Here is a 22,814-nt window from a genome sequence, read left to right as displayed (position 1 = left end):
ATTCCAGAGTAATTTAAAGTATGTTAGCTAATTAGTCAACAAGCAAAAACCCATTGACTAGTATATTAAATGTCTTGTTGATCAATATTCATGTTGAGACATTTCATCATAATCATCATTTCAAAGTAGTAAGACAAACAACTACATCCCAGATAGCACACGTACGTCGCGGAGACGTCTGCTAAATATCGCTTCATCTTCTGTAGATCGGCTGCGAACATTGAAAAGTAAGACGTCTGCAATATCTCTGCAAGACGTCTTGGCGATGTCTTGAAACATTCGAAATTTTTACGAGCTGCATGCATCTTCTGGAGATCTTGAATCCGAGCAAACGCAGACGAATCAGCTGACCTCAATGCTCAACTCATTTCATTGTTTACACTTATTTCACAAAAGATAAAAAAAACCCAGCTGCATATAATTTGCCAGTTTTTTAAGAGTTTGGATTTATGTAGCATTCATAAAATATTATTTTTATATACCCTACCTCGTATCACGTGTAATATAGAAACATGAAATCATACCCGTATGTATACTGTATGCGTTTAGTCCAGTTTCACTTGCATATTTGGCAGTAAGGACGAGGGGACTCCTGCATTTAAATTGCGTTTATGCTTTAAGTGCAGAATAAAACACTTAAAGGTTCTCAAAGAAAGTACCTTGTACACGGAAATAATCTTACTGGCAACATTTTAACAAATATACTGTAACCAATAATGGACAGCAGTCTCTGCACCGTTCTCTAACAGATGTCTGTATAAATGAAGAAACCTTATACAATGTCGAAACACACTATACATGTATTAATTTGACCAGGTATTATCCAGCATCACAGCATGAATTGTTCTGACAAGTTTGTTTACCAAATTTAATTTATGAAACATATGTTCTGAATGTTCATTACATCCAGAGCCTACCAATATACTGCAAAGCTATGACATTTACTACCTGCTCTTTTAATCACTGCACAAGACCCAGAGCTGATCATGACACTTTCCATTTTAGACTTTGCATGTTCTACATAAAGAAAGAATTCTTTAAAAATGAATGAATTTATAATAAACCTAAAAATTAAAGCATTAAAAACACTGTGATGAAGTAAGTGCTGAAAGTATCATGTGAAACTGTGAATATAATCACAATTTAAATAATGGAGACTGTTACACAAGACTTAGATAGGACTTTAATTACAATACATTCAGTACACCAGGGGATTTTAAACTGTGGGTCAGGAGGACCCACTTGTCGGTCACACAGTAGGTTAAGGTGTGTTGCACACCTTAATGATGCAACAACAGTTTGGCCAAATTAATAATTAACAATGACAATGGTTTTGAAAGAATATACCATAAAATATTTGGTATTGCAAATAAACTTGTATTTACTAGGGCTGTCAAAAGATTAATCGCGATTAATCGCATCCAACATAAAAGTTTGTGTTTACATAGCATATGTGTGTGTACTGTGTATAAATATTATGTATATATAAATACACACACATTCATGTATATATTTAAGAAATATTTGCATTTAAATACTGTATATACATTTCTATAATTTATATTATATATAAATATAAATATTTTATATATAAATATAACAATTTTTTCTTAAATATATACATGATTGGGTGTGTTTTTATATATAAATAATAATTATACACAGTACACACACATATGTTATGTAAACACAAACTTTTATTTTGGATGCGATTAATCGCGATTAATCTTTTGACAGTCCTAGTATTTACTTTACATCAGTGGTTCTTAATGTTATTCCTCGAGGCCCACTGCCCTGCACATTTTGTATGTCTCCCTTATTTAACACACCTGATTCAAATCATCAGCTCATTAGAAGAGATCTCAATGAACTGAACGGAGTCTGTCAGATAAAAGAGACATACAAAATGTGCAGAGCAGTGGGCCTCGAGGAATAACGTTAAGAACCACTGCTTTACATTATGAAATATTATGAAAATAAAATGACTCCACTGAAAGAGAACAAATGTGTTTTACCCCATTAAAAAAATGTATATGTAAAAATATTTTAGTGGGTCTAGAATAGATTACACTTGTCTAATAGGTTTTGAAATGAAAAGTTTGGAAACCCCAGCTTTACACAATACTAGTCTCAATTAAAGTTAACATTAAGTTGTAATATAACTGAAATAAATAGCATTTGCAATTGACAGACATTAAATTAAACTGATGGCAGATGAGGTGTGGGGATGATGCTGGGCCAGAGTTGAATCTGTGCATCTTAGTAGATCAGGGTGGTTCATCCTTAAGTGCTGCATTAAAAAGAGAAAGGATCTAAAAAGAAAAAAAAAAATTCTCTCAAATCAACATTGGACTATCAACCCCAAATTAATAATAATGCAATTACATGCAAACAAACCTGTCAACCTTCAATATGTAAGGAATAATTGACGACGGGCCATTGAATTATAAGAAAATAATGCACACCCAAGGTGCAATGCGGCACGACGCGAAGCAGAGTGCCGTTACACCGCGGGTGTGCTTTATTTTCAAATAATTCAAAGGACCGGAGTCAATTATTCCTCTTATACCACGATTACCACAAACATTGCTCTGGTGCCTATTTTTAAGACATTAGACAAGTTAGGTGTGCGGTTATCAGAAATGACTTCCAAAAGCACAGTTATCTAACACAGTCTACTGTAAGTGTTTTTTAACATTAAATATAGAATTCTTTTTTTTGAGAGATACAAAGGACAAAGTCTCTGCTTCCGTGTGACCAATCAATGGTTGTGTTAAAAACATGGGAGGATAATCAGGTCATGACAATTATGTGAAATATTGCGCAGTGTTACAATTCGGATTTCTGATGTTATGTCATTAAATATCCTACCACCGACCTCAATGCATTCCAGTCAATCACATATCACATTTGCGTGTTTACCACATAATGAGACGCCAGGAGAAGTTTGTGCTCTTGTGCCAATTATGGCAGAAAATGGTTACTGGATAATTTAACATTCATGTTCATAAATATTATGTGCTGTAAAAATAGTTTAAAGTTTGTTTGCGGTTCATGTAAGGCTGTGAAAGGCTAGCCACCAACTTGTCTGCAATGTCAAATGATGCATCTCGTTGAGGTTGGTGCTGATCGATCAGTCACAAGTTGAGAGGTCGGATACTCAACTTTGTTTGCTGTTCCAGTTGGCTCGAACACAGCATTAGTTCACAGACTCCAGTTCAGTTCTATCTGTAACAACAGAACACAATGAGAACATCATCACATCAGACAAAGTATTTCATTTATATAAATTGCACCCAAAGAAAAACCAAAATATTAAAAACATGAAAGATCAAAATCTTCATTTAAACCCAAAGGGGACTAGCATAGTAATACCATTCTCTGCTACTTTGCTTGAGCGGAAGTACAAAGTCTGACGTAGTCAGGCTAAAAGGGGACATGGTCTTTAAATAAAACACCCAAAATGACTCTTTGTAAGAGTTTTCAATATCTCCACCACAGTAAGAATTAATTCTTTTCTCAATACTTAAACATTAAAGGTCACGTTTTTTCTGATCCCCTATTTCAAACTTTAGTTAGTGTGTAATGTTGCTGTATGTAATAGCATAAATAATACCTGTAAATGTTAAAGCTTAAAGTTCACTGCCAGCCAGGCGATGTATTATCTTTAACAGAATTCCCCTTTCAATACAGCGAACGGCCGGTTTGGACTACAGCCCTCTACTTCCCGGTTGAATGACGTCAAAGCAAGTGTGTTTGACTAAACTCCACCCTGGCTAAGCTAAGCTGCTGTCAAATCACAACACACTAAACAAACTACACAATCAGAACTCGTTACGTATTTCTGAAGGAGGGACTTCATAGGACAAAGAAGACATCAGCCGTTTTTAGGACAGTGAAAGCACTATATAGATAAGTAGATTGTGTGAAAAATACCGCATGTGAAACATGAACACATGTTATATTGTGCACTGTAAACACAATCAAAGCTTCAAAAACACAGGAAAAACGGGACCTTTAAAGTTGTTCAGTATTATGGTTGTAATCAATAAAATGACAGGCAATTTTATTTAAAGATCATATCCCCTTTGGGTTTAAATGCAGATTTTAATCTTTCATGCCATGAAGGCAATAACGCCGAAACATCTGTCCTTGTATTGTTTGATTAGAAAAACAGGTCTAAGCACCTAAAGCTGGGAGAGCATGGTGAGGGTGTTGATTGAACTAGATCTATTGACCCCTCATTGATCTCATAGACTATGTTTACACTGTCAGTTTAAATCTGATTTTTGTGTATATCCAATTTGAATGACTGACTGTACACACGGTGTATGACAACTCTTCGTGTTTGATTTGTGTGACCTGATGTGCATTATCTTTTATCCAAAATAGCTGTTTATAGCAATGACGTTGCGTTGATGTGTTTGAAATAAATGTGCTTGAGTTCATGCAGCAACAACCAGTTTTCATAAATGAAAAATAAAATATTGTCTTTTTTATCCAATTCATCCGAGAAATCATTTGGTAATTAAAATAATGTACCCTAAAAAACCTTTCATTTGTAAAACTGCATTCATTACTTTACTAAATGTGGGAAGAGACTCACAGGTGGAGGTAGAAGTTTGGTCTGCACTTTCCATAGCTGGTGCACAGGGATTGTGGTAGGCTAGTGACACAATTGAAGAAGACTGGTTCAAAATCTGCTTTACAACCAGAGGTTGAATTAAACTTTCTTATTGCCTGTCATTTTGACAGATAAGGCTGTAACAAATCTGTCATAATCAATTAGGACTAAAATATCAACAAAATACTTAGAAAATGAACAAAAACAACTATCTGAATCTGTTCGAACTCTAACCTTGAGGTCTGGATAGACAAAGTGAGTGTTTATCTGTGTAAAAGTTAAACCATCATTGAAGACTGATGCAGTTGTCATTAAGGCTGATTAAGTCAGACCTACCCCAATGCCTCTACACAGTAGGCTATCCGCCACTTTTCATTTACACGTTTGCGTCATTGTTCGCATCGATGTGGATTTACACATGCAGAACCCTAGTAGCCAATGTCCATAGGCATTTACCAATGTAAAATACAATATCAAGGCAAAAGCTGAAAAAATAAAAAGCAGCAGAAAAAACCCTTGTTGGGGGCCAATCACACCAAATGCGTTTTAAAGACGTGGAAACACAAGGTGCACCTTGATTTGGTCACTTTATAAAAAGCAGTGCAGCGCAGATTTTTATATTGCCAGGCAACCACAGAGGCAGCTGTCCTGTCAATCAAATATTGAAGCGTGAGCGCTCTTTTGCTGTTAACTGTCAAATAAGCAGAAACTTTAAAAAGAGGACGCTTGCACTGACTTTGATCGAAGGTGAGAGGTGCATAAACACACAGGAGACAGTAAGTGACTGAAGTACGATTGTTTCAAATAACTGTAAACATCGGTCCCTACAACGGAAGGCCCGCCTCTCCCCATATTCAATTGGACAATGGAAAGACACAAATGACGTTGGGTGCTTTTCCGCTCTTAGCGCTCCTTCAAAAATGCATGTTGCAGTAGAGGGCAAAAATGCAAGGCGTTCAGTGCGCATAAACAGCGCACATAACGCTCAATGCTGCAGTTAAAAAAGATTTACCTCATAGTTAAGACAACTGGATCTGAAGCGTAATGATGGTCTTCAGAAGGCCTCTCATGGTGGCCTTGATTCAGAGGTTTGAGAAGACTACCAAGCACCAGAGCCAGCTAACAGGTGGACCAAACATCAAGCCAGAATTCTGCATGAGTCAGGTAAGCAGAATAAAAGACACTATAAATAAACAATAATAAAAGATGATCATTAATGACTTAATGCTTTCATATTCATGTTAATGCTTTGAAAATTATCTTATTTCTTTCAGAATCTTTTGATAATATTGCCCAATGCAACAAATGGAAAAAGCATGCTTTATGACAACCTCAGCAGCAGAACCCATGACTTTCTCCTGGGTAGACGAGACAAAAAAGTTTGGTATCAACACCCATCTAACAATTAAGGTAAAAGATACAGTTTTATGATCCCTGCATTCAGGTTAGAGTATGGGGTAAGTTGACCGTTCTATGGGTGTTCCTCAAATGCAAGGTTGCATGTGGAGGCTGCGTCCATCTTAGTCCTGGCCTTCTGAGATTTCGATGTTAGAAAAAAGCCAGAATTTGATGGTTTAGTTTGATGTCCAAGGCAACGTCATAATGGTTTCCGCCCCAGTGATCATGGCATGAAAACTTTAAAGAGAGAAGTTGAAAATTAGCAATGCATCACCAAAAAAATCCAATAATGTAGTACAGTGAATAAAAGTCATGTATCAACTGTCTTTACAACATGGACAGTTAAACATTTTGTAATTAAATTAAAACAACAAAATAGAAAACAAGCAGATTGAGATGTCCTTCGACGATGCTTGATGACGTGGCAGCCGAGACATGCAGCCTTCTAGGACGGAGCCTTATTTAAAAAAAAATAATAATAATAAGGACGGAGCCTTATTTATTTTTATTTTATATATGTATAATGTCCCCCTTTGTATTTCTTATTATTTAAAAAAAATATTAAAAATAATTTTAAAAGGACGCAGCTGTGCGTTTGAGAAACGACCGGAAACGACTTATATGTCGCGAGGCCATCACGTGACCACAATATTTACCAGAAGACCGTTATTTGCTCGAGTACCCTCAACTTTTTTGTCGCAAATAACATTATTAATAACCTGTAAATAATAAATTTTGTACACATTACGTTCCTCTTCACTTTGTAATAGTATGTTTTTTGGTTTAATAGTCGGCTTTAAGTTAGTTTTCCTGTCAGTTTGATCGTCAAAATCTTGGTAAGTATAGCTTGTCATTCCTGGGTTTTAATTGTTAGAAATACGAATTAAAGAACAGATATAACTAATATAACTGAAACAATTAATAAATACAATTATCAAACCACTCCAATAGAACAACGTTAACGGTTTTGAGTGGTTTCTAGGAAAAGGTCTGAATGACAGTAACGTTATCCGTATAAGGGCCATTTTAACGTAACGTTAAAGGGCGGGAAAGGTTTGAGACATTTAATAACTCTATTAAAATGGCTGGTTTATCCCCACCAGTGCGTAACATGTGAAGTTAACGTTACAACGTGGCTTCGGGACTTTGCAGCGGCCTGAATAGCAGTGCATTGATAAATGTTAATAAGCTTTTAATCGCGTCTAGAACATTAATATACGACGATCATTCTGTAGATCGACTAACTTACATGCCTGCATAACAACATATATTCTGTTAAAATGGTTAACTTACATTGACACTGAAACTCTGCCGTCAGCACTGTTGCTTCACCCGTTGGAACATCCTACTAGTCTAGGGAGTTAAAAATCGAGTTGGAAAAGAACAAAAAATCGTTCTGCGATCGTTCGACACGACACCCAGAAGCTGCAAAAACCGATTGAGGTTACACTCTACTGAATTATCGCAACGTTGAGTGCAGGCAGCCCACACATCTTTCAGATGTGTTCTACTTCATGCTGATCTACACGCAAACCGATCGTGACATCAAGTACCGCGAGATCAAACCTTTTCCGGGGCTTTCCCAAACTCTCGCGGTACTTTGATGTCATACCACGTGCTGTCTGCGCATCTCGGTGTTAAGTCGAACACACCTGAATGTATTTGTTGGCTGCACTCCCTTGCGCTCAGTAATGTAGGTGTAACGAATTAAATGTATTAAATTGATATTAAATAAATATTGTAATAAAAATCTTTATAAAATGATTAGCTGTCATTAATAAATTAATCTTTGATTTGAAACATCACTATACGTGAATTAACCCTCAAATTATGAAATGCCTAAACATCAAAATGGTGAAAATACAACAATGTATATTTGACCAATTCAGCATTTATTAACTTTTGTCTTTTTAAATTGACTTCAGAAAGTTATCTGCAGCCACACATCCACTGTATACCAAGTTATGATGAACAATTATGAAAATGCAAAAGGATTGATAGATCAGTAAACAAGCAACAAAAAGGTAATATCTTAATAAATTTCTGCTTTTGTTACTTATTCATGTATTTGAATTACATAGTTCAAAATCAAACGTTAATAATTATAGGGTTTCAACTTGATGCAGCTTTACAAAAAATGTAGAATTTGTAGGAGCGCATGGACATCTGAGTAACAAAGTCATATTATGCAGATGGGTGCTCATGGTGGCCTCCAAATAAATACATGGACAGGCTGCTAAAGAGGGTCAGGATGATGGAGATGCAAGAGCCAAAGACAGCACAGACCAAACACCAGGCCAGAATTCTGCATGAGTCAGGTAAGCAGAATCAGTTAAACTGTATAAAAGAATTAATAGACAGTACAATTAAAAACACATTATTTTTCATAGCTGTAAAAAAAAAACAAAAGAATGAAACAGTACCTGCATTTAAGTTTCCAGCCTTTTTCACAAAGTTGCCGACAACTGGAAGAATGTCCCAAATTGCTGCAAAAATAAATTCAGTAAGTCCTTATAAAAGAGACAGTTTAAAAAGTAAAACGGCTTCATTTAACTTCAAAATACCCCTAAATCCTTAAAGGAACACGCCCACATTTTGGGAATTTAGCTTATTCACCGTATCCCCCAGAGTTAGATAAGTCCATACATACCTTTCTCATCCCTGTGCGTGCTGTAACTCTGTCTGATGCAGCCCCCGCTAGCTTAGCTTAGCACAAAGACTGGAAGTGAATGGCTCCAGCTAGCATACTGCTTCCAATAAGTGACAAAGTAACGTGGACATTTTCCAATTTATGTGTTGTGATTTGTATAAATTCACTACCAGTCTTTTGTTCTAAGCTTAGCTAGCAGGGGCTGCGTCAGACAGAGTTACAGCACACACGGAGATGAGAATGGTATGTATGGACTTATCTAACTCTGTTTGTTTATTTGTAAATGTAAAAAATGCAGCTAACCATTCCCAGCTCCAGTGGGCAGGTTAAAGAGTATTTCTTAATATGAGACAGAAAACAGAAACACATTTTTAATGGCATTTAAAGACAACATACCACTTCATACAACTAAATTTTCTGTTTAATCCATAGATTGAGTAATTTTCACTCTAGAGACCCTTGGGTGACCACCAAGGACGAATGCAAAGTAAGTGACCTACAAAACAAAAACATTAATCTTTTACGACTGTTTCGAGATAAGTACTCTGCATATCTACAGCAATATGCAGATTCTTGAGTAAGAATTTCTCTCAGACAATATAGACCATATTTGTAGTTTAACAATTTCTATCATGTTAAAGTTCTCACATAAAAATTGCTAGTCTAAGAATGCTACAAGAAACCTGTTGTGCAACTTACCTGCTTCCCATTTACAGCTCCAGTGAGTGTCTCTAAGGTAGATCCTAATGCAGATGGATGGAATGTTGATCCGCCTAACATGCAAGGTAAAAGAGCATTTGATAGCATAGTGGATAAACAAAGCTTTTTTCATTTTCAGAGCATTTTCAAAAACAACATAACACTTGCTATTACATTGTTATATATTACATGACCATGTCTAACTCTGATCCATACAAAACAGATTTTCTGTACCGAGAACTTTGGATGACCACGTTTTCAAAAATCTGACCTCAATTTTAGTAACCATTTAGATATTTTAGATGTAGTCTGAGAGCTTGCTGACCCTCCATTAAAAATGTATGTACGGTATACTGTTCATGTCCAGAAAGGTAATAAAAACATCATCAAAATAGTTCTTGTGACATCAGTGGGTCAGTTAGAATTTGTTGAAGCGGCAAAAATACATTTAGGTCCAAAAATTACGACTTTATTCGGCATTGTCTTCTCTTCTGGGTCTGTTGTGAACCGTGTGCATGACACTGCTTCCGTACGATGCTGTTGGCTTGTTATCTGGTGCACCCAAGCTTTTTTTTCCGTTTACAGTCTGAGAGAGACGCTGTAAACAAAACAATCTTCGCAAACATGTCTAAGGATAACACGTCAGCAGCGTCGTACGTCAGCAGCGCCACTGTGCACGCGCATTCGCAACAGGCCCGGAAGAGAAGACAATGCTGAATAAATCGTTATTTTTGGACCAAAATGTATTAATGATGCTTCAACTAATTCTAACTGACCCACTGATGTCACATGGACTACTTTGATGATGTTTTAATTAACTTTCTGGAAATGAGACAGTATACAGCACTAGGGCTGTGTTGAAAAAATCGATACATCGATTCTGAATCGATTTTCATGTTTATTTCTAAAGATCGATCCTTAACTCAGAGAATCGATTTAATAATTAATAACTTAAACTTGCCGCGTCATTGAATTCACGCATGCGCGCGAGGTGGAAGGACATTAAAACCACGAACATAGCAGTCAGTAACGTTAAGCAAGCGGTTGTTTTGAAAACTCTAGAAATGCTCAAAGCTGCGATCTATATGTAAAATAATCCACTCATAACAAATATACGAGTTATTTGTGTTATTTTTATAATAAGCGCCAGTAAATCCACCGCAGGTCTCCAGCGAAACTCTCTCTGTCCCTCCCTCTGTGCTCATGCAGCCGGTCTCTGGCGGGCAGAGGTTTCTTGAGGCGCGCGCAACGGGACACCAAATAAAGAGTTCTTCTTACACATAATGCTTATAGTTGTAAAGTTTTCTGAACTTTAAGCAAGCTAAGACAAAACTTGCATTTATATCAGTGACACGTGCGCTGCTGGAGCATTAGTTTGACGCCTAATTCGCTTATAGTACAAACATCTTTGATCAGAAAGACGAGAAAGAGACGCAAATGTTAAGGTCTAATAGAAAGTAAAGAGCATCAAGACCTTAAAACAGACTTCATCACATTATAGCACCCGTCATAATATATATATCTAGAGCTCCGACTCTCATATACAGGTATTTATCCTGTCTGTAGGTTTGTGCATATATTTATACCTGTTCATTTTACATACTGCCTATTTTTTTATGTAATGTATGCATAAATACAAAATACAATGCATACTATAGCTTCAATAGTCTACAAAATAAATAACTCAATTAAAAACAAGATTCTGTCTATCAAGACTTGTTGTTATCCTCTGGGCATTTTCACTTTAACATTATTTACTTTAAATTGTCCATATTTTAAAACTGTGGTGAGCAGTTAAAAGCTAGAGTGAGTGGCAAATAACTGCACATTTTTATAATCCAAAAACAATATAAACTGAAAAACATGTATATTATGAAATATACAGTTACCATGAAATAAAATGACTCATTCTGTGGAATAGATTTTTGGTCATCCCCCCCCCATCTTGCACCATTTCGGGCTTTTTTTTTAAACACTTATCTAAATCTCGAAGATGGGATCAGATCGGATCGAATCGAATCGAACAATGATAATCGATTCAAGATCTTGAGAATCGGAATCGAATCGATTCTTGAAATTTGAATCGAAACCCAGCCCTATACAGCACATACATTTTTTGGAGGGTCAGAAAGCTCTCGGACTAAATCTAAAACATCTTAAACTGTGTTCCGAAGATGAATGGAGGTCTTACAAGTTTGGAACAACATGAGGGTGTGTCATTAATTACATTATTTTCATTTTTGGGTGAACTATCTCTTTAAATGGAAAACACCACCGCTTTCCAAAATGTTACTATGTTTTTACCTTAGACGAATTAATACATCCCTATCATTTTTCAATACATGCACTTAATCTTTGTACAACGCTTCTTGAATGTGTTAGCATTTAGCCTAGCCCCATTCATTTCTTAGAATCCAAACAGGGATGAATTTAGAAGCCACCCAACCCTTTCATGTTTTCCTTATTTAAAGACTGTTACATGAGTAGTTACACGAGTAAGTATGGTGGCACAAAATAAAACGTGGCGATTTTTTTAAGCGGATAAAAATGAGAACTATATTGTATGGCAAAAGAGCACTAAGTTTGCAGCACTTTGACCTCGGCGTGCAGTAACATCATCACTCCTGATTACTCCACCTCTCGCTCAAACTCAAAAGGGGGGGAGTAGTCAGGAGTGATGATGTTACTGCGCGCCGAGGAATGAATGGGGCTAGGCTAAATGCTAACACATTCACGACGTGCTGTACAAATATTAAGTGCATGCATTGATGAAAGATAAGGATGTATTAATTGATCTAAGTTGAGGTAAGAACATAGTAAAATATTGAAAAACTGTGGTGTTTTTCTTTAAAAGCAGCACCCCTATTTATTTTGGGTGCTAAAAATATTTGCCACAGACAGTTAAGGCCTTATGCTGCATTTATTAGAAGGCGTTCCCAATTCTGGTTGTCCTAGTAAATACTATAAACAAATGAGTAACAATCCTCTCAGTAAATGACAAAAGACGGATGACATGAACTTCACTGCTTCACTCTCATTGGTAGTTGCTCCCAAAAGTCCTTCATCAAGTTGAACTTTACTCAAAGTTGTGGCATAGCTGGACATGCTCACTTCCTATTGTCAATGGTCACAGTTGCTCATGTTGCTTAATGGGGCAAAGCTTTCATTGGAATGAACGAGATTGTGTTGCTAGTCGCTGGCGGTGTAAAAGCAGCATTAGTGTGTGTGTCTTTAAAAATATATCAAATGCAAATTACCTGATCTAACATTCCCAGCTACAGAGGGCATCCTTTATTCAGTCCCTAATGCAGATGGTTGGAGTGTTGATCTACCTAACATGAGGGGTAAAAGAGTGTTTGTTAGCATAATGAGAAAGAAAACAGAAACACATTATTAGTGGCATTTAAAAACATAACACTTGTTTATACTACATTTTATGTTCAATCCATAGAGCACTCGTTTTGAGTCCTGAGACCCTGGGGTGACCACCGTGAACAAATACAGAGTAAGTTACCTAAAAAAACAATAAAAATATTTATTTATAAAAAGTTCTCATGAAAAAGCATCATCATTAACTCGCATGAAGTGTTACCTTACCAACATGTTGAAGACAACATAACACTTGTTTATACTGCATTTTCTGTTTAATCCATAGAGCACTCAATTTGAGTCCTGAGACCCTGGGGTGACCACCGTGAACAAATACAGAGTAAGATACCTAAATAAAAACAATAATAATATTTATTTATAAAAAGTTCTTATAAAAAAGCATCATCATTAACTTGCATGAAGTGTTACCTTACCAACATGTTCAAGGAAGGTGCAGGTCTGATGATCCATCCAACATAAAAAAAACAGTAAATTTATACTTGGTTACTGTTTATCTGTTGTAAAACAGACAAATGCAGTTATAAGAATTTTACCTAAACTACACACCTATTTGATTCTTAAGTTTAAATAAATCAAAATAATGCATTTAATAGTAAAAGTATTTTAAAAGCTACACTCCTAATTCATTTATCTTTGCCTTTTTGCAGCTGCAATAGCAGTCTTGACGGTACTAGGATGAATGCAAATAAAGACTAACCACCTGACATCAGCTGTCCAGTCTCTTGTGGGAAGCAGGTGCTTGTTACCCCAAATACGGATGAAGAGTGACGAAGAGGATGATGACTTTTTGCTCAAACATCTGCTGAAGATCTTGACAGGCTGGAGACAAAATTAACAGACTGAGGGTTTATACAAAGAATCTTACTCAGCCAATATTAAAGATAAGATATTTTTACAAAATGTTCTTTTCATTGTTTAGGATGATCTTATGTAGAAAACAGTACATCACAAAAAAGACTTAAGATGTGTTTTCACAGGCAGAGCCTTACACACACACTAACCACAATTATAAACGCAACCCTAACACAGATTTAGACAGATTTGTGAATAATATTTGAGAGAAATAGGCCTTTTGGGGACATAGAAAATATTCATGAAATGAAAAATGGGGGCAAAAACAAATATTAACAAGTGTAATACAAATATCAACCATAATACTGATCGTTTTAAAAAAGTAAGCCACTATATCTTTCTAGAATCTTACACAAGACTCGTGTAACTCGTGTACTCGTGTTACATGAACGATCAAAATAAATTAACGTCAGACAGGTGGGCGAAAGATCAATATTAAAGCATGAAAAACTGTTATCAACCCAATTTCGAGGTATTATTTAAATGATCCGACAGCAAACAGTTTATTATTTAAATGCATTATTACTACATACCTTAAGCAAATGTTCCACGCCTTTCTTCTTCTTGGCATTGCGAGGTCAAGCGGATGTTGTTATGTAGAATCATGACCTTGACGCAAAGACGCACATTCGTAATTTATTTAACAATGACAACACTTTCGGGTAATTTTATCTTCTAGATCCTAATTAACGCTATGAAGAAAGAACAGCCTTTCACGATTATTTTCTGGTAATTTTTTGTAATGTTTTATTTCAGAATGGAGATTAATAAAGCAGACGCGGAAAGGTTTTTATTATTTTAAATATGTTATGTTTATATGTTGTTGTTTTCGCATACTGTCATGTAAAATGCATCTTTAAAGATAAATGAATGAAAGTTTTCATTGTTTAATTTGAATAAATGTGTTTTATAAAATCAACAACTGCCTGTTTTAAGATCAATTGAAAATTGTGTTTTAATTACTTAAAATCGACGACACAGCATGCATGTGTAGATGTGTGTAGAAATAATTTGCTGTAGTTTAGGGCAATTCAATTTGTTAATGAGGGATCTTGTAATCTTACAAACATCTGGGAAAGAGCGGCTTACCGTCTTTTTAAGCTCTTCTAAAGATCTGGGAAAGAGCGGCTCGGCATCTTTTAAAGCTCTTCTAAACATCTGGAAAAGAGCGGCTCGGCATCTTTTAAAGCTCTTCTAAAGATCTGTGAAAGAGCGGCTTGCTGTTCTAACATCTTGTAAAGATCTGAGAAACGGCGGCTCGCCATCGTTCTAAATAACATACATCTTGTAAAGATCTGCTGGGTGTCTTGCAAACAGCTGGGTCGGACGTCTCGGCGACGCCTTCCAGATGAGCAAACGCCCTATATAATACGTCTTCCAGACGAAAAAGAAGACATCGCGCAGACATCTCCGCGACGTACGTGTGCTATCTGGGATGGGACAACAACATACCTCTCACTGCAGGCACTGGCATGCATCTCAATGATGTCAGCAGGGTACACTACTTGGCAAATGGGACACACAGTCTCTGCAGCGACTGTTGAAGCTGAAAAAAGACAAATACAGTAATCAACATTAACTTAAAAGAAAATTATGAACTTAAATCTTAATGTTAGCAAGGAACCAATTACTTCCATTACTATGTATAGAATATTTAGATAAAATGTAAGCCCAAACTGGAGAAATCATAATATAATCATATTATGATTGAAATTTTACACTTCTAATGATCTGTGCAAGCAGGGGAGACATACCAACAACAACAACATTGTGGTAATTAGAAAACAAAACAACCAGGAAGAGAAAAAAAAGAAAATCAGTCCCATGGTTAGACTACAAGAACATCAATCAGAATAACTCAATTATCATGCTTATTCTTCACTTTTTTTTAACAACAACAAGCAATCCAGCCCACATTAATCAATATAGCTTAAAACATGTAAAGTTATTCTTTTAAAAGTGTGATGTCATTGTACTTACTGTTCTGGCTGCAGGATACAAATGAAACATCCTGATCTTGTTTTTCATCAGCATTCTCATCATTTTCCTGTTAAGTGGATCAGGTTAACATTATCAATGACATCACTTTAGTAGTAAATAGGGCTGCACAATAAATCGCATGCGATTGTCACGCGCATCTCATCAGTAAAGCTGGTTCCTTGATTAGTAGTAAATTGCCATCACCTGCTTTCAGATGGAGCGGCATTTACTACACAGAGCCTTAGGCAATATCGCATTCATAATCGCAGGCATTTCATCCGCATTATGAATGCGATATTTCCCGGCTTGTCAGTGAACTACAGCTCTGTGTAGTAAATGCCACTCCATCTGACAGCAGGTGATGGCGATTTACTACCAGTTAAGGAACCAGCTTTACTGACGAGATGTGCGTGACAATCGCATGTGATGTATCTTGCAGCCTAGTAGTGAAGCAATTGCTGTTTTGATATGCATTCAGTGAAAATGAAAGGTTTAATAAACTAAGTGTCATGTTATGAAAAACTTACTTCTTCTGTTGTAGACTTGCCACAAGAGTCTACATGCAGAGCCAAAACTTGTAACGGTAAAATTTCTCCACAGGTCTTGCACTGAGATTTGGGCATTTTTCTGAATTCAGGGGCATCAGAAGGTAGTGGTGTAGTGTCTATTTCATTTTGAAGTGGAACGATGAAAATCGTGTGTCTTCCATTATTGGACACAGTCTTAAGCAGTTTTGCAGTGTAGCCTTCAGACTCCGGTGGGATCAACACAAGTTTTCTCTGGCCACTCCCTCCTTTATTATGTTGGACAGTGGAAAATCAAATTAACAGAGGTTAAAGTAAGAAAAGGTTTGTGAGCCTGAAAATGTGTAACTCTACAACACAGTTTTTTGATCTGAGTAAGTCATCCACCTCTGTAAATCACCAACAACAGTCGTGCATGAAAACCTGCAAGCACCCAGTTTTAACTTGTTTTTCAAAAGTCCATTTCAGATGTGTCACACAATGTCAAATCATGCTGTATCTGCTTACCAGTTGCCTTATGAAACAGCCATCCACCAGACAAAGTCTCCAGTTTAGGGAATTCAAGCAGCAGCATTGCTGAAATCTTATTAGGACAATATAAAACAAACCATGGGCACATCTTAAAGGGATAGTTCACCCAAAAATAAAAATTCTGTCATCATTTACTCACTCTCAGGTTGTTACAAACCTGTATAAATGTCTTTGTTCTGATGTACACAAAGGAAGATATTTTGAGAAATGTTTGTAACCAAACTGTTTTTGGACCCCATTCACTTCTATAGTAGGAAAAAAGAATACTATGGAAGTAGATAGGGTCCACGAACGGTTTGGTTACAAACATTTCTTAAAATATCTTCCTTTGTGTACATCAGAACAAAGACATTTATACAGGTTTGTAACAACCTGAGAGTGAGTAAATGAAGACAGAATTTTCATTTTTGGGTGAACTATCCCTTCAATAATAAATTACATCTAATGATCTCTTTAGACAAAATTTTACACAATTTTAGAAATCCTTACCTCTTCATGGTTGCAGTGTTCAGACACTGATATCATGCGTTTTCCCAAGCCTGCCATTAACAGGCTGAGCTCCTGAGACCCCTGTGGAGTTCTGGTCATGGGTTTTGGGAGTAAATAAAACTGAATATTTGTGGCCTTTGTAAATGGTGCTGAAACCATTTTAAGTGGTGTTGGAAACCTGCGTTTTCCACTTGTTCGTTCTCTTCGAAAAAGAGCAGGAAAAGACCTGTGCAGTAAATTGAAAGGCATGTCATACAAAATCTGAATGGCTCTACATACATTGTAGACACATTGTACTTTCTCTAACTTTGACATCTCCTGCTGCACATTGGCCTGCCTCCTGACTCCTGATTCCTGAAAAGTTCCCTGGCTGGGACGCTGACCCTGAATCTGAACCTGAACTTGGCTCTGGCCTGGAACCTCAACCTGCCCTTGACTGACACTTGCTGATAAGAGAGACAGCAAGTTCCGTGCAGCACTCTCAATATTGGCATAGTCCGACTTCTGGAAACACATACATACAAACAAGAATAAGGAAAGGTTTCAATGCTTTTTTTAAAATTAGCATAAAAAGCAATTTTCAGCTAAATAAATACCATCTACTAAGTAAGAGAACTGATCATTTAAAGCTCACAAATTCAAATCCAAATGAAACACTCAACACATTAGTATGCACACATTTTATCTGTTCACACTAACTTAGATATAATTACTAACCAACATCTCAGCAATATTGTAATGGGCTGTGTAATCACTGTAGTTGTTTGTGTTCAGTTAGGTTGTACTGATGGGTGGCGCTGTCAGAGGCTGTGAAGCCCATAGATATGTATAAAGGCTAGATGGCTCGTCCGCGCTGCTGGCCAATTGAGTGCAACGTCCGCATTTTGGGGGCCATATTACGACAGGGCGCTCGCTCACTCGTAGCATTGAGTTTTAATGATGCAGGTACTTTTAAATGACCATAACTTGCTTAATTTTTTACCGATTTTCAAACGGTTTGGTTTGTTATAAACGTCAAAGATGTACCTATGACACTGCATACCTATACTAAAAATAAAAAATAAATTCATGAAACATGTTAAAGCATCCAGAATTATAGCCACGTTAATAACGTTTGTAAAAAAAACAAAGTAAATTCTGAGTCAGGGGTGGTGGGGGGATAAATTGTATGATGGATATTTTATCAGTGACCCCCAAGCTCCCAAAAAGTGAGGTGAAATATTTTTTTCCCCAAAAAATAAAAAGTCATGCCATAGAGGGTTATGTAGTACTGACAAGAACAAAGTCCAATAATAAAGCGAGTGCTCGTACTGCGTTAAGATTAAATGGAAAAGCAATGGTATATAAATAAAGTTTTATTCAATTTTACCTCGCGCCAAAATGACAACACAACAGACACTAAATATGAATTAGAAAACAAGTAATAGTTTCATGACACCAAAAAAGGCGCTCTTTACTAATCAACTGCAGATTTGAATATTATACATATATATTCTCCCTGAACTAATCTTAAAACTACACTTTATGACCAAGAAATGGTAATATTAAGAAACGGCTATTCGCTCTATTGAATTATTATGACTTATGAGATTCAAAACAGCCAAAAGTGTTACCTGTCATTCTGGCCTTCAAATCCGCGGTGGAAGAAAGTAGTTCCCAAACAAAGAGGCTTATAAAATAACTCCGTTGTTGTTTTTTAGTTTCTTTTTTCAAACGTGTGCCGTCGAACTATTGTATAAAGCAATATCGGCCTCGTGCCTCTGGACTAATCACAGCCGTGACAATATAAACCAATATCACACTCCTACTCGAGCGACATTGCTTAAATATATAACTCTACCCACGACAGACATGTCTGGAGTTAAGTTAACATTTGATTTTTCACCAACGACTGCAAACTCACCTGTTGGCCGCTCATCGTGTTCAAAACACCCTCCTCACGCTAGCGTTTCTTCTTCTCTTCTCTTTCCATGTCCGTGGCGGCGGCAAGCAAGTCGGTAACAGCGCCACCTGCTGTTGTGGAGTGCAAATTACATCCCATTTTACAAGCATGTGTGTGAATCTGAAGGCGTGTGTGTGGATCAGCAAGGCGGAAAATTAGTGCCAAAAGTCACGTGACAGGTTTTCGTACTTGTAGAATTTTGTTTTGTACTTGTAGGATTTTTTTTTTTATACTTGAAGGATTCTTTTGTACTTGAAAGATTTTAGTTTGTACTTGGAGGATTTTTTTTCGTACTTGAAAGATTTTTAGTTTGTATTTGGAGGATATTTTTGTCATAAAAGAAATACTTTTCTTTTTATATATGTAAAACATACTGCATTTGTTTGATAGGTACGTTTCTTATTTGCGGAACAAAATGCATTAGTTTGTGAATGATGTTTTGTATTTGCAAACCACACTGAGTTTGTTTGTGAATCGTTGGGCGCGAGTAAAACACGTTTTGTGTGTGTGTGAAGTTTTGGCAGTATTTTCACCCCATACGTAACCTGATTCTAGCGATGAGTTAAAGATATTTAGTACCGTGTCGGACACTACATGAAATACCTCTTTTAGTAATTTTGTGGGAATGGGGTCTAATATACAGGACGATGATTTAGATGACGTTACTAATTTAGAGAGCTCTTCTATTGTAGTAGGTTTAAATGACTCAAGATGTTCGTATGATAATCTAGTGGTCAATGTACTATTGGGTAGAGTTGTGGCTGCTTGCGAAGTTTCTATGTTTTCCCTAATAGAAATAATTTTGTTAGTAAAGAAGTTCATGAAGTCGTTACTATTGTGTTGGAATTTACTATTGGTTTCTGTTTGTTCTTTGTTTCTAGTCAGTTTCGCAACTGTGCTAAAGAGGAAACGAGGGTTGTTATGATTTTCTTTAATAAGTGTACTGAGATAGGTAGATCTGGCGGTTTTAATAGCCTGTCTGTAGTGTTGAACACTCTCTTTCCATGCTGAACGCCATACCTCTAATTTTGTGTTTCGGTAGTTTCTTTCCATTTTTCTAGCTACTTTTTTAAGGGCTGCAGTATGATGGTCATACCATGGAGCTGGCGTTTTTTCTTTGATTCTCTTTTTTCGTATGGGAGCAACGGCATCCATCGTGCTAGAGCAAACGTTGTTCAGGTTTTCTATTATAATATCCAGATCTTCACGGTTATCTGCTACATGTTTCATTTGAGACAGGTCTGGAAGAGTGCTAATAAAGCTATCTTTAGTGGTGGAAATTATTGTTTTGGCTAATCTGTAGCGTGTTGTAGACTGAACGGTCCTATCTAGAAGTATTGTGTATGACACAAGGCAATGGTCTGAAACGGCATCGCTCTGGGGTGATATTTCGATGTCATTAATATTGAGTCCGAGTGACAGAATTAAGTCTAATGTGTGCTTACGAGTATGCGTGGGTCCAGACACGTTTTGTTTAATACCGAGAGAATTTAGAACATCCATAAACGCACGTCCTAATGCATCTTTTGAGTTATCCACATGGATGTTAAAATCACCAACGATAAGAGCTTTGTCTACAGTGACTGTAAGCTCAGATAGGAAGTCTGCTATTTCTTTAAGAAAATCTGTGTGGTGGCCCGGAGGCCTATATATGGTAGCTAAAAAGAACGAAAGCTGTTTGTTGTTACGATCAGTTATTTCCATGTTTAACAGTATTATTTCAAACGAATTAAATTTTAGTTCTGATTTATGGTTTACTTTGAACATTTTGTTGTATATTGTAGCTACACCACCCCCTCTCCCTTTTAGACGAGGAACGTGTTTATAATAATAGTCTTGTGGGGTGGATTCGTTTAAACTGATGTAATCGTCTGCTTTAAGCCAGGTCTCTGTTAAACAGAGTGCATCTAAGTTTTGGTCAGTAATTATTTCATTGATAATAGGTTCTTTATTGGTAAGCGATCTAATGTTAAGAAGGCCGAATTTTAACATTTGAGTTTCATCTTTTAATGTATTGTGTTCTAATTTTATGTTAATAAGATTTGTACGAGACGAGGTAAACGGTGCTCTGTATTTATTTGTTCGAGGAACAGACACAGTCGAGATGTGTTGGTACTCTGGTAAAAAAGGCTCTATGTGCTGGGATATATGTGATCTTGACATGTCAAGGCAGCTAACAGACTGATGGGTAAGCCGATCTGTCTGTTTCCTGACCTGGGCCCTGGATAGTCAGACATTATCAAAAGTAAGACTATTGGTCAGATTTCTAGAGAGTATAGCACTACCTTCCGGAGACGGATGGAGGCCATCTCTCTTTAGCAGGTCAGGTCTTCCCCAGAAATGCTTCCAATTGTCTACAAACCCTACATTATGCTGAGGGCACCACTTTGACATCCAGCCATGAAGAGACACTAATCTACTGTAAGTTTCATCCCCCCGGTAGGCGGGGAGGGGACCAGAGCAAATTACATTGTCTGACATTGTTTTTGCAATTTCACACACCTCTTTAATAGTATCTTTGGTGATCTCCGACTGGCGGAGTCTGGTGTCATTCGTGCCGGCGTGAATAACAATCTTAGAAAACTTACGTTTAGCATTAGCCAGCACTTTTAATTTGGATCTAATGTCAGACGCTCTGGCTCCCGGTATACAATCGACTATGGTGGCTGGTGCCTCAATGTCAACGTTCCTGAGTATAGAATCTCCAAAAACCAGGGCACTTTTAACAGATGTCTCAGCCGGTGTATTGCTGAGTGGAGAAAATCTGTTTGATATTAAAACAGGAGCGTGATTTGGGTGCCGAATGCGACTATGCCGCCTGACAGTCACCCAGTTAGTCAGCCGCCTTGACTCTGAAGTCGGAACCGAGCCAGGTGTATTACGCATAACACTAGGCGCACCCGAAACAGTGTTTGTAACATTAACATTAGCGGTCTTACTGTCCTCAACTAGCGTTCGGATGCGCGATTCTAGTTCTGCAACCTTCTCTGTCAGCCTTACTACTTCAATACACTTAGCACATGTAAACCCCTCTATGCTGACGGAAGAAGCTAAACTGTACATGTGGCAAGTAGTGCAGGTTACAATGACAAGCGGAGTCTTACCGTTTTCATGCTGGGCGATGGCGTCTCCGTTAGCCCCAACGCGGTCCGTGAAGCTGCATCGAGACGGGTGCTGGCTCGCAGCACGCCTCGGCCGCCTACGAGCGTCTGTGGTCAGGGTGATGTGAGGTATGCTGCCTCTGCGAAGGCTGGGCAGCACCTCCTTCACAGCTTCCCGATCTGGTGTGGACAGGTCAGAAAAGCATACATCGTATGAATCCGCCATTAGATCGCCAACGAAGGCAGGTTTAAGTAAACAGACGGTAAGAAATGCTAGCTTTAACCTGCACCGAGTGGTGATGCTAGCGGGCTATATGCTAACACTGGGTGTTTACAAGTGATAAAATCGTTTCGCTTAGTAATACAATTCAGTAATCGTCAAGGTGAAGTATTCCTAAGATAAGCAATAAGTTATATTATTTAGATAGGAATAAGATAATGAAAAAATAGGATTTAGCTGCTAAGCTCAACGGAGCTTCGGGCTTGCGACTCCTCGTCGCTCTCTCTCAGCGTCTCTCTCTGATGACGTCAGCGTCTCTCCCAATCCTCTCATATTATATATGAGAGGTTGTAGTGAGCTCACATTTTCTGCTACAATGAAGACTAAGGTATTGAATTAAATGGGAAAATATCA

At 37.2% G+C, this 22,814-nt stretch overlaps 1 protein-coding gene and 3 long non-coding RNA genes across 15 annotated transcripts; 1 reads left to right on the top strand and 3 right to left on the bottom strand.

Moving 5' to 3' along the window:
- Positions 1 to 1,861: 1,861 nt before the first annotated feature.
- LOC135777729 (uncharacterized) lies at positions 1,862 to 7,801 on the bottom strand. 4 transcript variants are annotated; one of them, XR_010544310.2, is made up of 6 exons: positions 7,316 to 7,801; positions 6,092 to 6,259; positions 5,637 to 5,982; positions 4,607 to 4,666; positions 3,085 to 3,228; positions 1,862 to 2,312 (listed from the first exon to the last, which is right to left on the bottom strand). It is a non-coding gene; the product is annotated as an uncharacterized lncRNA (long non-coding RNA). The 4 variants fall into 4 exon arrangements; XR_012335661.1 differs by having other exon boundaries at positions 1,863 to 2,312; positions 3,166 to 3,228; positions 7,316 to 7,799; XR_012335662.1 differs by lacking the exon at positions 1,862 to 2,312 and having other exon boundaries at positions 2,347 to 3,228; positions 5,637 to 5,775; positions 5,956 to 5,982; positions 7,316 to 7,800.
- Positions 5,900 to 13,548, top strand: LOC135777730 (uncharacterized). Of its 4 annotated transcripts, XR_010544314.2 has the most exons (9): positions 5,900 to 6,034; positions 7,948 to 8,046; positions 8,215 to 8,340; positions 8,865 to 8,915; positions 9,105 to 9,159; positions 9,389 to 9,457; positions 12,647 to 12,876; positions 13,027 to 13,080; positions 13,409 to 13,548. It is a non-coding gene; the product is annotated as an uncharacterized lncRNA (long non-coding RNA). The 4 variants fall into 4 exon arrangements; XR_010544315.2 differs by lacking the exon at positions 8,865 to 8,915 and having other exon boundaries at positions 12,823 to 12,876; XR_012335663.1 differs by lacking the exon at positions 8,865 to 8,915.
- LOC135777727 (uncharacterized) lies at positions 8,193 to 14,853 on the bottom strand. 6 transcript variants are annotated; one of them, XR_010544307.1, is made up of 10 exons: positions 14,703 to 14,853; positions 14,147 to 14,222; positions 13,462 to 13,580; positions 13,175 to 13,199; positions 12,969 to 13,089; positions 12,629 to 12,885; positions 9,372 to 9,445; positions 9,069 to 9,168; positions 8,446 to 8,508; positions 8,193 to 8,327 (listed from the first exon to the last, which is right to left on the bottom strand). It is a non-coding gene; the product is annotated as an uncharacterized lncRNA (long non-coding RNA). The 6 variants fall into 6 exon arrangements; XR_010544308.2 differs by lacking the exon at positions 14,703 to 14,853 and having other exon boundaries at positions 12,629 to 12,703; positions 12,803 to 12,885; positions 14,147 to 14,365; XR_012335658.1 differs by lacking the exon at positions 14,703 to 14,853 and having other exon boundaries at positions 13,459 to 13,580; positions 14,147 to 14,367.
- A 121-nt stretch (positions 14,854 to 14,974) lies between these two features.
- Positions 14,975 to 19,124, bottom strand: LOC135777771 (uncharacterized). Its single transcript, XM_065288004.2, has 7 exons — positions 19,041 to 19,124; positions 17,445 to 17,641; positions 17,138 to 17,363; positions 16,625 to 16,700; positions 16,121 to 16,386; positions 15,594 to 15,660; positions 14,975 to 15,159 (listed from the first exon to the last, which is right to left on the bottom strand). Exons 1-7 carry the CDS (start codon positions 19,053 to 19,055, stop codon positions 14,975 to 14,977), a joined length of 1,032 nt encoding a protein of 343 aa, XP_065144076.1. The 5' UTR covers positions 19,056 to 19,124.
- Positions 19,125 to 22,814: the final 3,690 nt, after the last annotated feature.

Source organism: Paramisgurnus dabryanus, chromosome 22 (assembly GCF_030506205.2).
Source record: "Paramisgurnus dabryanus chromosome 22, PD_genome_1.1, whole genome shotgun sequence".
Lineage (NCBI taxonomy): Eukaryota > Metazoa > Chordata > Actinopteri > Cypriniformes > Cobitidae > Paramisgurnus > Paramisgurnus dabryanus.
The sequence above is the reverse complement of the archived record's forward strand: the minus strand, read 5'-3'. Positions and strand labels throughout refer to the sequence as shown.